The sequence below is a fragment of the Bacillus rossius genome, chromosome 7, assembly GCF_032445375.1.
Source record: "Bacillus rossius redtenbacheri isolate Brsri chromosome 7, Brsri_v3, whole genome shotgun sequence".
NCBI lineage: Eukaryota > Metazoa > Arthropoda > Insecta > Phasmatodea > Bacillidae > Bacillus > Bacillus rossius.
The window spans coordinates 44,420,918-44,434,923 of NC_086335.1; the positions used below are offsets into that span (position 1 = coordinate 44,420,918).

The following is a 14,006-nucleotide window of genomic DNA, read 5'->3' on the forward strand; positions in this document are numbered from 1 at the left end:
ACAAATTACATATTGTCCGCCAGACTCAACTTCAGTAATTATGCTGTTCCAATAAACTCTAGGCAGTTACATAAAGCCAATTAATATGTTTAAACTTGGATAAACACATTCATATTGTAAAACAATAAATTATGACTCAACAGTCAAACTCAATTCTAATTGTTCCACTAGATGATATGAAACAGCTTGACTACACTATAAAAATCAACAAATATTCATTATTTCAAAGTGCAAATATTTGAAAAATAATTGAATACAAATAATAAACTATGCATTTTGATGTTTGAAATTATGAATATTCGCACAGAATATATGGACTATAAAAACATTAAGCTGCAACCTGGAGTATTGCAACCAACATTATGTTTTCCCTTACTTACTGTACATTTCAAATCATCCTACTGAATATTACACTATATTAGTTTTAACTTCCATGGCAACAAATTTAACAGAACTACCAAAAAGTGCAGCAAAGAATCAGTAAAATACGTAAAGTACTTCACAAGGAAATTTTTTTTTCTTAAGTCAATGATTCATTACCTATATTATGATTACTTGTAGCTTCATAGTAATGATACTAACAAACTAATAAGTTGGGTACATTCAGTTTGTAATATGAACCACAATAGTGTAGTTTAGCTATTCAAAATTAAATTTAAAAATTATATAAAAATAATTTATTTGAGGCTGAGCTGTTTTCCTGAGGTACTACTTGAACTCAATTTTCACACAGAAATTTGAAAATGTAAAATAAGAAATTAATACCTTAAAAAGTGAGTTTTTATGATACCAGTCCCGGTAGCCAAAATAACTTAAATACATCTCAACATCTAGACAGTTAAATTTTTAGCAGTTTTTTGGCAGTGCATTATCTCCTGAAATTATCAAATGGCACCTGTGTCAACACCTACCGCCACTGCGACACCTCAGGTGAACACGAAACAACATTGCAAGGAAAACCATCAGAGGGGTTTAAACTTACTTAGTGCCTTCCAGGGCGCTGAGCTTCTGTAGACTACACTTTGTTTTCTGCAGGTCACCAACAGTGCTTTTGCCGTCTTCATTCAACGAGATGACGACGTTCCCGCCCAGGAAGATGGTGGTGTTGCCAAACACTTTGGCGGTACATGCAGTGTTCACCTGCCAATCATCACGCGTGGTTTTCAGCCTCACTTACATAAAAAAAGACAGCTAAATGTGTGGGTGCTGGCCATGGAGGTATTAGTCTATAGCAGTGATGACCAACTGTGGCTAGGGCCATCGAGAGGGCAAAATCCCAGAAGCCCAGGCATCAGGGGGCCCGGTTGGGTTTCGAGATTTATTTTAATGCATGAATTCACCCTGAGAGTACGATGAAATTATAAGCCTATTGCAAACAGAATTCATTGGAAACCTTACAAGTCATTAAAATACGCTCAGGCTCAAAATTACAGTTATGGCCACGGTAACGTTTACACTCAAATTGCATCCCACCACTTTGCAGCCTTACTTGGTAAAATAAATTAACATTTAGAAAAAAAAAAGTACTTAACAAATCAAATTACAATAGTTTAAGAGATCAATGAACCAAGTCGATGGTGACCAACCTTTTCTCCAGACAAGCATTCTCTAAGTATTTCTACAGGCAACGAATCATCAAGATTTTGCGGGGCATCCGAACATCTCAAGTCAACGCCACGCAGCCTGCAAGGGTGTACAATTACATAGTTACTAACATAAACTGATAAAAGTTAATCTAAAATATGGTAATGAAATAGCAAAAGACATCCTACAAATACATAGTGAATAATCACAAACACTATAATTAAGGTCATAGTAAAATTATTATTCATGTTATATATATCTTTGGTAACAAATATACTCTATATATAGTCACCAGTTCTTTGGTGAATTGAAAATAAAAAAAGTTATTGTGCAGGCTGGAAAGTCATTTGGCTTACATGGAAATTAGGGATAAGCAAATAAAATCCTGAAATAAGAAAAAAATATTAGACAAAATAAAGTAAATTAAAAAATTCAACACTAATAACCTCTGAAGTTTACTACATCATTCCCCCTTCCACCTTCATTTCCATCCTGTTACCATTTCCAAGATATTTTACTTTTTACATTTAATATATAAATAAAATTACAATATGTATAGATTCTGAAAACTAATTTTGTGAAACAAATATTCAAAGGGTTGAATGTTTCACACCATTGTAAATATTTTTAATTTCTTGAATATTTTTTTTATTTATGACCCTTGAGTCCTAGATTTATATTAGAGAGGTATATTCAAGGTAGTCTTTGGGATTCACAATTTGAGATTTGGATTCGAGTAATTGGGATTTGACCCATCACCAATGGAAATCAAGGGTAAAGACTTGTAAATAATTTTGAACTTCTGATCTTCCATGTCCTTTGCTACTTCATCAAAAATACTGTTTATGTAAAGGAGGACGTTATTTAGTATTTGGAGCTCTTAAAATTATGTTTTTATAGTAAAAGAACAATGAATGATAACTAAAAAAAAAAATTAACTGAACCATAAACATTGCTATATTATTTACAAGTCAATGTACTTAGAAGATACCTAAAACCTAGGGGAAGAATATGCTATTAACATCCATCATAAAATCCTTGTAAGAATAAAGGCAAAACAGTAGTATCTAAGATACAGTTAGCACAGAATAAATGAAAGCCTGATGACAGTTGATATTATTTTTAACAAGGACAACAAATATTACTCCAGGTTAATATTTAATGCCATTACAAAACTTTATTCATTTTAAAAATACATATGTATTTGTAAATTAAAAGGTACCTAACATCTTGCCTTTATTCAAGGGTGGTTTCATAGTTCAACAAGCTTTCATATTTACTGCATGTACTAAACTTAAAAATTTTTAAGAATGAGAATGAATTCACAGAAATAAATCATTATGAATGTGTCATTTGAGATCAATTTGTTTGGATGCCAAACTTACAATAATACAAAAAAAAATACTAACTTCTAAGTTCACAGCTAATTTCCTATCAAGATTTCATTGTGGTAGAATGGTCTAAAATTCTAAATTCAAGTGGTATGCTTCAAATAAAAACAGAAGACGTGTCAACATGGTATGTTCATTAAAATTTATCATTATTTTATTACTACAGTTAAAAAGTCATGTGATAAGTATCTTCCTCTATAACTCTTCTTGCATGTTGCTAACACCATCAAATTTTTCTTTTAGTACTTATGTGCTCACAATTAAATTACACCAATTTTGTACATAAAATGCAGTGAGTGCTTGAAGATTTTAAAGGACTTTCCAAATTTATTCCTAAATTATGAGGAATACAACATAGCGTTGCCTATAATGCCTAGTACTATCAGTGTTAAGTTACTTAAAATATCAAAATAAGGTGCTCCGTTTTCTTTTATAAATGCTCAACATTAATATTATGCATGGTTATTTAATAATTTCATTGCAGGATTTTACATATAGGGCACAATTAGTTAATCATTTAATCAGTTCAAACATTACAAATGTTAAATGTTATTTTTTTTTTACTTCAATCCTATATTTTAGAAAACAAGTGTAATATAGGTAGCTTTGCATAGAGAACAATATTCATCATTTGATACAGTGAGTGTCACAGATATTTTAAACATTTGATTTGATATTCACTTCACATCACAAAACTATTATTCGCACAGGCATAGCTGTGATGCAGGTTTATGGATTTGTGTACTTCTCGCCTACAACCATCTCCTTTTCAAAAAGTTTTTTTATAAATTATGTTTGATTGAACAATTTGGGAATTAAAAGTGTACTAATCAGTTTAAATGTTTTATTCATCAAGATTAACATATAAAATGAAAATATAAATATTCTAATAGGTTAATAAAGAATTTTCAACTAATAAATGCACACACACACATGCATCATAATTGATGTAATCACAGTAGAAATATAGTACATGGCCAAAATCTGTATTTGTAAATAAGTGTAAACATGTACTATTTTCATCTAAATATGAATGACAGGGCTTGGTTCAGTTATTGGAAAAAAAGTTAGGCCAAAAACATTTTACAGCCCAGACCTCCCTCCTAGCTCAAAATTGGTCTGAATCACACATACATAAAAACACTTGAATTTGTTTGGTTAGAAAATAGTGTTCGAATTTTGTAAAAATGTTGCTCTAAATGATTCATGATGAAAATAAGGTCTCTCGAGAACAATGAATGATTTTTACTACTTTTTATTATTCTTTACCGAAGATTCACATTTGCACAAAGGCCGCCATCTTCCGAACACAACATTGTTCCAGGTTGTACACAAAACTAAAAAAATAAGTTATTTGCTTCAAGGAATTAATTTACTTTAAAATGGCACCAAAATGTCAGATAAAAAGGTTATTTATTACTGCTATTAAATCTCATGATTTCACATGAACTAATGGTCAAGCCAAGTACTTCCATACTTGGATGACGACGAGACTCACATTTGCCTCGTTACGGGTTTAACACTGACGACTGCAGTCAATGAATTCTAGATAAAAAGTTTGAAAATGTTTATCAATCATCGCCGCCCGGACCACAGCCATGAAAGCTGCTTCAACTCACTACATTAATTATATAATTTTTTGAGCAATAGCCCGACCGCGACCATTCGTTACCACGATCACTACGTGACTAACGAAAAACCTGACTACCTCCATCTGGAGGGAGATGACCACGTATCACCAACAGCCAATAACATAAAAGCTTAAGACCCAATTTCAGAAATCTGCCAATCAAAGCACAAGTTAAAAGAAATGAAACAACTCTGCACACAAATAACTAGGAGCTTTCCCTTCTCTGTCTTTTTCCAATTTTGATGATACATTTGTCCAACACTCGGTGGGGAACCCCATTTCTGTCTCTTACACTTCAGGGCACACCTGCCTCTGTGTTTCTCTCTCTAACACTGATGTAATTTTACCATTACATTGCATCATGCTTTCAGACAAATGATAATAACAAAACAAGTAAAGAAAAATACATGACTACAATTGAAAACTTAACCTACAACCCAAATAGCTGCTTTTAAAATTTACATTAAGTAAATTAACAGACATACTTAAAAACATGAACTAATGAGAAATAAGAGCACATTGATAACATATGACCACCTCTGAAACATATAATCGGTTGTTTTTTACACTGAGCCCAAAAACCTAACCAATTATTGAAAAATGATCCAAAAAACATAATAAAATTATCATGCCAATGGTTTATATGTAGAGGAGGTAAGGGCTTGAAAGGCTATAAACTATATAGTCCAAACTGTTCTAGTACAATACAAGGGTAAGTATAATATGCAAAGCTGCAAGAACATAGTTATGTACTTAAATTTGGTCAAAGCCAAAGTAACGATTAAATCAACTGCTTTGCTTACTAAGCTACAACAATTTTTGTTTAAATAAGTCTCACCTCATCACTCTGCCTGAAGACAAGATGATCAGAATATCATAGATATCCTTTCTTCTGTGCCACAGCACAATTTCAACCATAACAGGAGTGCCGTCAGACTGAGAAAAATCTCCAGGCAACTTTCTATATGAAAAAAAAATAAAAACAAGCATACACACACACACATTGTGCACTGATGTCATTATCAAAGAGTACATATATGTTTAGAAAACATATTTTTTACAACTTTCAAGGAACCAACAAAATATTACGAAATGGATAATTTAGTAAAATGTAATATGTACATAGGACTGCATAAAGGTATAAAATTTGATGGGTGTAAAAACTGAACTCATGCATGCATACTCTCCTGTGTTCATTCACTACTGAGCTGTGTACAATGAATGTGGATCTAAAGCCAAAGAACCAATTGTTAAAATTGTCCCTAGTAGGAACACACTTGACAAGTGTTAAGGAATATCTAGGTTTGAGTACAGGTCATGCCAACCTGACTTCGGTTTTTCAAGGCTTTCTGGAAAATGCTGAGATGGTTCATTACAACAGCATGGTTGATTACTTCCCAAAAAACCCTGATTTTTTTTAAAACCACCATTTTGTGTTTTCAGCTCTAATGACATCAATGGAACCTACAGGAAACCAGAGTCTATTAAAATACCTCCATAATTTCAACACTTAAGGACACGTGTGACATGTATCAATTCAATGTGTACTCATTAAAATAAAATCAACTAATATTACAGCTCTATTTAATTTATTTATATGCATTCTTTGAACAGACAGTAGGCTGTACATAGTTTAAGACATTTAAACAACAAAATAAATTACCAAATACAACATACAGATTCTACATTCAAATCCATATATGTATATATATATATATATATATATATATATATATATATATATATATATATATATATATATACATATATATATACATACATATATATATCTGTGTGTGTGTATGTATATAAAAACTGCTAATATCCAGTTTAACACTGTAGTATAAAAACACACCAAGTAGATTTTATAATCCATTACTAGTTATTTAAATGTAAAACCACTAAAACAGTAATATCACTGAGACTCGTCTAACATGACTACATTCAATGAACTCCCTCTTAAGACTGTACTACACGCCTGTTGATTTTTTTTTCTTTTTTCATTATTATGTTTAATGGCTATTTCTAAAAATTTGAACTCAATACCTCCCTTGCATTTTTTGTTCTACTACAAATATTTTAAACAGATAGTTTCAACAGAAAGGTTGTGGAAATCTTCATATTAAATCATTGTGACTTTTTACACCCATGTCATTACACTAAATGAATGAAAAATGAAAATCACTTCCTCGGGCAGGGTCTACATAGGAGCCGGCTGCCCTTCCTGATGCGGACAGACCTGTCGTTCCGGCCAGCCTGGAAAATGTGAGGTGAGATGAGATGGGGTGTGGAGCAGCGACGGAAAGGATCAGTGGGGGAAACAGGAGTACTCCGAAAATACCCACAGGTCACGACAACGTCCCCCATGTTTTCCACTTGCGAAAAATCTGGGTTTGACCTGCCCACGAATCGAACCTGTATCATCTTCGAGGGAGGCAAGTGATCTAACCACTCAACCATTTCACCTCTTAGGATCATTCTTACTAAATGAATATCTGGTGAAAATACAGGACGTCCATAAAAGCATATCCCTATTTCAATGGTATGTTATAACAGTTTAATTTAGACTATTTACAACAAATCATACATCAAAATTTAGTTATACTAAATCCATTCTAAAAACCCATTCTTCCCACACTTTGGCTAACACGTCCGGAATAATGGAAGCAATAGCCTCTTCAGTTATGTCTCAACTCTGGCAAATCATTAGCTAGCGGCGGAACGTAGACACGATTTTTTATAAAGCCCTAAAGGAAAAAATTGCATGGCGTTTTGTTAGAGGAACGTGGAAGCCAGCAAAAAAGAGCTCTGTCGTCTCGACCATTACGACCAATCCAACAGTCAGGGACTTCAACATTCAACCACTCGCTCTCGTACAAAGAGATTCCAATAGGGAGGGTTCCATTCTGTTGCCAAATAAAGTTTATGGGTTCACCCTCTACTAATTGCAGAAAGAGCCATTCTTTCCCGTTGCAATCAAGAAAACAACAAAGCAGTATTGTCACGGACCAGTAGCTATGTGTCTCTCTAGCAGCTAGCCTAGTTCAGCTGTGCTGCTCAGTTACTGTGGTGTTGATCAGTTAAAAGGTTGCAGGTTAAGAAGAGGTCCACTATATATGTATTATATAGTAAATAATTGGTAACAGCAAAAAAATAAGCTCTCCTAAATAGCCTACAGATTTCTGAAACCACCTTGATGCTGGTAAGAACAAATAAAATAAGACTCTGTTTCTAGCTTCCATTCTATAACAATAATTACTGGAAAAATATGAAGTACCGAAAATTGAATTTAATGCTTTTCAGTATACTATTTCCGCTTGTGCTTAAGTAAGTTTTGGTAATTTCACAAAATATATTTTCAAGTAGTCATTTATTTCGCTCGCAGTTTAATAAGAAAATAATGATTATGTAAAAGTAATTAAATGCATCTGTTGATGTAGACAATTGGTAACTGCTTTATTTAATGCATTCTGTTGAAGTTAATAATTCGTCTGTCATTTGTAAGAAGGGGCTAACTACAAAACATAAACTTTTCAGGAGAGCAGAAAAACAAAATGAGCACACTGTAATGCATCACTGTATTTTAATTATTTATGGTTAGCCCCTGTCATATCTTAAAAACTATTAGAGATACAGTTATCCCCTTCTTACAGACCATGAAGGATGAAAGAAAACATGTATTTCTGCAGTTAACTCATTTTCAACAAAAATGTAAGATGGCCCCTTCTTACAAATGACAGACGAATTAGTTACTGCAATCAAAAAATATTTTTTTTTTTAAATTGATATATGCACACAAGGGCATGTTCAAAATATTTCAACATATATTTTGGGATTACAAAATAAATGCCTCTGCTTGTACAAATGTAAAGTTTGGTTAAGAAATTACAGAACTAGGGTCAAATAAACTTTTTAAAATTTTGTTACACTCTGTTTTTATAAAATATGTAATACAACTAGTACAGTCTCCCACCCTCCCACATTTTTCATCACACAACTTGTAGATAATCTGGATCCCAATTCTGTGGCAGAGAAACATAAGTTTAAGACAAAAAAAAGTCAGATTTTCAAGACAGGATAAATTTTTAAAGCTCAATAGTTTTTCTTTATATTTTGGGGCAATGTATAACTGCTACAAATATCTAGTCTTTTTAAATAATTGTAGACTTTTTTGACCTCTCCCCAAAATCTGAAATTTTTGACTGAACCCTCTCTTCCGTGACACCACGGAACAGAACGAAACCAACCTGCTGAAGACGATCTTAGCCTCAATCTTGAAATGCACAATTGTGATCTCGCCGCTCCGGAGCCCCACGACGGCGTGGCGCCCGTCGTCGCTGATGGCGAGGCATTCCACCTCCGACCCCAGGACCAGCTGCATGGGGCTTGCGTCGCCGTCCTGCCTCACCAGCGTCTTTTGGAGGCAGGCAAACACCGCGCCGGACGAGTGCACCTCCGCCACCAGGGCCAGCTTGTCTTCCTCGGGCTGCAAGGCCGACGAGCCATCGCCAGGATCACGTATTTCCCCCACTACTCATTAGACCGCAATAAAGGTATGCCTGCGCTAGCGATTGTCCCCTCGTGATTGGCGGCCGCCTGCAAGAGAAGCCATCGCCTCAACTGACCGGGCCATTCAGGGACACGTTTGCTTCCACATGATTCGTGCGTTGACAGTACGCATGTACCAGAAAGAAACCTAACCAATCATGAAGCACACACGATGCTACAGTATTTTAACCCTCAGCTAGTCTAGAATTCTTTCCGGCCCCTACCCATCACGCTGCAGTGTCAGAGGGACCACACATCTCGATGGCTTTGCTTAACAAAGTGTGAAAATTGTAAAAAGATTTTCCTACAATACTTGTTTATCAATGGATGCTTTTCACTTAGATAAATAACCAAAACTGAATACTAGCAAATGCACTACAAAATTTTATACAAATAGGAAAATACCCAGTTTTTTTTTAAGTTGGAAAGCTAAAACATTTTCAGAGATAATTTCTTCACGCGACTATGTATAAACTGAACATAAGCGTCAAAAACATGGTTTGCACTTTCTTGGGAAATCAAATATTAAAGAGATTTTAAGCATTCACTACTATCATGGGGTAGTAATCCTTTGTAATATCATAAAATACCTCCAGAAAATAAATGTTGAATTGTTAATGAAAAAAAAATAACTTTGTTAGTTCAATTCTTATAAATAAGCCCCTATTGTCCATAATTATCTCTGGAATACATAACTAACCCAAGCATAGGTTCTATCTGAAATTTATAGCCCTAAAATTTGATTTCTAACTATGTACATTTACTTTAAAAGTTCATAGTAAGACAATAAAACACACCTTTTTAGTTTAAAAGTGAGATACAAAATATGAAAAGTTAAATTTAAAACCTGTTTTATAAATAAAATCTAATCACATGGCTTAAAATTTGCCAATTTTAGGTACTGCGCATGCGCAAAGCATAATTTGCTGCCAAGTCAGAAACAAAAGAACATTAAAGTACCCACGTTTATCCATTCCTTGCATGCTATCAGTCTTTATTAAGGATTTTTTTTAAGGATTCTTAGTGAAATTTAAGGACTTCTAAGGGACCTTATTCAATTAAAAACAAATTAAGGACTTTTTAAGGATATTAAGGAGGCATACGAACCCTGAAAAAGACCAAATGTAAGACAGCAAAAGAGTGCTGGATATTAAAGCTTCACGACTTACAGCAACACAGCTGCTTATTTCAGTTTTTGTGACTTTGGTGATAAGTCCTTAAGTTTCCTTCCTTTTTCGTGACCATTAGGACTTTCATGATCTATAACCACTCTGCCAATACTTGCTCGGGACCACCGGGTATTTTTATGAAAACATCAGTGAGTCATGTCGACAAAGCCCACATGCTGTGCATTCGCCACAGAGGGACAATGCTACAAGGGTGGTCTCTGAACATTGCCGCATGCACATTGGATAACCTTCTGCCCTTCACGGCCGCTCTTGAACACACCGACTGCAGCATGTACTGTCTCAACCTGTCTCTTTGTAACCTAACTGAATAGACTGATTTTTTGAGTGCCTGTAAGACAGAAGTTCTGCATTTAGAAGTACAGTAGAACCTCATTAACCAGGATCAACTGGGACCAGGGCCGATCCGAGTAAATGAAAATCGAGGTTATCCAGAGAATGAGGGAACAACTATAAAACAGAACATGAATGTACTTACTAAAAATATTTTTAATGGAGTTTAAAAATTATTATTGCCACACATTCCCCTAAAAACACATTATATATATATATATATATACACACACACATACATACATATATATATATATTACACTGTACACAATATCGGTAGCCTATAAACTAGTCGGTAGTAAAAAAGGCAGTGAGCTTTTGCTGCATCATTTTTGTGTATCACAAGCATCTGCTTTAGCTTTAGAAGCTCCTTTGGTGATGTTTCGGCTAGACTCTCGGAATAAACCATCAATTCATGTTTGCTGAGTAGCAACAGCAGGTCGGGTGAGCGCAATGAACTCGCCCGCCGGCAAGTGAATTCGAGTAATATACCTACTGAGAATAGAATTTATAGTCTGTAAAACAAGTATTCATTTACTAAAGTCATTTTTTTTCCCCAAAACTGGTCTGGGTTATCCAGTTATCTGGGTTAGAGGTGTTCTACTGTATAACCAAACAACAATAATAATATTAACTTTATGCCACTACTCAGTGAGCAATAGTTAATATGGTAACATTTAAATTGTTCTTAATAATTACTAGTAAAATGTTTGTAAATGAATGACAATGCAGTAAAACTCTTCAAAAGTTTCTCACAGATTTTCAAAATTTTTATATTACCAACCAGGAATTCAAAGGGTTTGATTATATCATGAGTACCTATACTACATGTCAAGTGAAAAATTAATTTCAGATATTAGGCCCAGGTAAATTTCTGAAATGGGTTATGCAACCATTGTTGCAGAGGATTATTAAATTACGCCACCTATCAAATAAATTTCTAAGACATGCTTCAAAACATTCTTCTAACTTCATAATAATTATGAACAATACTCCCACATGAAAAAAACATTACACAACTAATTGCCCTGGACACACAAGTAAATACATTATTTGTGTTTTCTACAACTACAGGTTACAAAATCATTATGAAAATAACAATTACCAAACAATTAGAAATCAGTCCAGCAGGCAATCAGAGGAAAAAATTATCAGGTTTACTTTTCAGTCCAGATTTAATGACTGGATTATTATTTTGCTCTATTCTTTCCAATTTTTATTGATTGTGTTTAAGGTATAGCATGTACCTTAAAATGTATACTAGGTTCAACTGTAAGTTTGACAAAAACCTAGATCTCACTATAAATGTAACTTCCCAAGAGATTATAATAAAAGTTGGGCAAAGCTAGCCATCAAATACCAGCAAGTATACTAACCGGTACATTCTCTCCGAAGTCCAACTTGTGGATTGACTCTTCTGGTTCCGATTTCTCATCCATTGAAGACTGACTCACATTAGCATCTTGAAGGCATTGACAACTTTCATCCAATGACGACATGATCCCCTGGCTTGTTCAAAGGGCAACTACACAAGGACTTTCTGTGTAACTAGTTGATCAATCAAGTTCAAAAATCCACATTGAATGTTGGAATTAAAGAGAGAATCATTTCTTCTAAGTACCACCTGGGCAAAAAAAAAGTTTTTGTAAATAAAATAAAATTTCAGAGAACTTAATAATGACACGTATAAAAAAAATTTCCCTGGCATTTTTTTAAAGTTAGATTTGTGATGTTTTGAAATATAAATAATAAATTTTGCAGCATAGGTAATGCTTAATATGTTTAGTTAAAGCATGAAATTAAATGTCATGTCAAGAACACATGTTCTAGAAATACCTAAAATTGTGTTAGGTTAAAGTTGAACTTATATCCAAGTTTATCCCTTTGTCCTGATGGCATCATCCTGTATCCAGTGATGCTGTGGTACACATGCTTGTTTTAATTTAATACGTCGAAAGATCCTGGACAAAAAAAAAACTTGTGATTTAACAATGAATCATACATATCACTTATTTATATTTATTGTGGAGATAACATTTGAGTATGCAGTTCATTAGTTTGTCCTTTCTAAAACTGTCAACCATTCACCAAGGGTATAGCTCTTTGTAACTCACATCACATTTATAGACAACCATAATTAATTTACTAATAATGTTGTTGGTTCACTATCTGTAATTGATTACACACCTAAGTAAATCTTAGATTTTCAAACCATACATTAAGCCCATTAATGAGCTTAAAAATACCTGCAGCATAAATCAAAATACATTTTCTTTACAAATATATTATTTTCATTGTGAATTCACACTATAAAATATTCGGTTAGGTTAACCATAACAATATAAACACAGAAATTCTACATAGGAAAGTCAATTACTAAACTTGATAACATGACATAAAGTTATTTAAGACAGAAAGATTCGAATAAAAAACTTCATCACTTACTGCCTACAAAATAAGTTTAACGATTATTTAAAAGTCGGACCACGCGGGAAAACATGACAACTTTCTAAACAATCGCGTTCATAGAATCAGGAAACAGAAGAAACAAATGCAACTAATGATTAAAAATGATGTAGCCAATTATTCGATTCACGTAGCACATTTCCCTGTCGATTCACTATAGAATCCATCTGGGCGTGACATATTATATTTCGTAGTCTTTCTCTCAAACTTGAACTGTTGATTTGAGTACACAAATAATCAATCTTTCCCTTTTAGGTTTTCAGAGGGGAATATATCAGACATCCCCCCTCCCCCCAATTTTTTTTTTATAAACCCAGGCGATGCTACTAATTATGATTAACACATTCAGTGTTCTAGTATAAGTGGTGTTTATTCCACAAAATACATTGCAACTCCTCATAGGTGGCCAGTCCCAAATAAGAACTGAAGCTCACTGCTATACGAATGTGATTCGTTTAGATCCGATGCCAGCCGCTCCGCGAGGAGAATACTTGAGGCGGACAGACGTCGCTAAAAGATAAGATAATTAACTTGAAAAGCCACTTGGTCTAACAATGCTGGGGATGCAGAAAGTCCTCAGTTCATATTAATTAAAACACATCCTTGTTGATGCAACATTTTTAGGATACAGATACAATAGTTGAGGTCCAAGCCGTCAATGATTCCCAAACAAAGCGAATTACATGAGCCATGATTAAAAATCTGAGAAGTTGCATGTTTAATAATTAAGCGTTCAAAATATGAAAAACCCCATGTGAGGCTTACCGAAGAGCTGGAAACAAAGGGATTTGAGAGCCTATTGGTATTGCAATGATGGTCAGTTAAGAACGAAAGTTGTATAACTCCACAGTGCGACTCATGCCTAGA

At 34.0% G+C, this 14,006-nt stretch overlaps 1 protein-coding gene across 4 annotated transcripts in view; it reads right to left on the reverse strand.

Annotated features, from left to right (window-relative positions):
- LOC134533924 (kinetochore-associated protein 1) overlaps positions 1 to 13,205 on the reverse strand; it is a 76,867-nt gene extending 63,662 nt beyond the window's left edge. Inside the window, exons 1-7 of one of the 4 annotated variants that reach the window (XM_063371730.1) lie at positions 13,119 to 13,203; positions 12,510 to 12,634; positions 12,050 to 12,297; positions 8,853 to 9,091; positions 5,444 to 5,566; positions 1,587 to 1,683; positions 983 to 1,140 (exon numbers count right to left, since the gene is read on the reverse strand). In XM_063371730.1, coding sequence (XP_063227800.1) covers positions 983 to 1,140; positions 1,587 to 1,683; positions 5,444 to 5,566; positions 8,853 to 9,091; positions 12,050 to 12,172 — 740 coding nt within the window. In that variant the 5' untranslated portion in view covers positions 12,173 to 12,297; positions 12,510 to 12,634; positions 13,119 to 13,203. Of the gene's footprint in view, positions 1 to 982; positions 1,141 to 1,586; positions 1,684 to 5,443; positions 5,567 to 8,852; positions 9,092 to 12,049; positions 12,298 to 12,509; positions 12,635 to 12,860; positions 13,086 to 13,118 lie in introns of those variants that run through there. The other 3 variants (XM_063371733.1, XM_063371732.1, XM_063371731.1) reach the window with 3 other exon arrangements.
- Between the last annotated feature and the right edge of the window lie 801 nt (positions 13,206 to 14,006).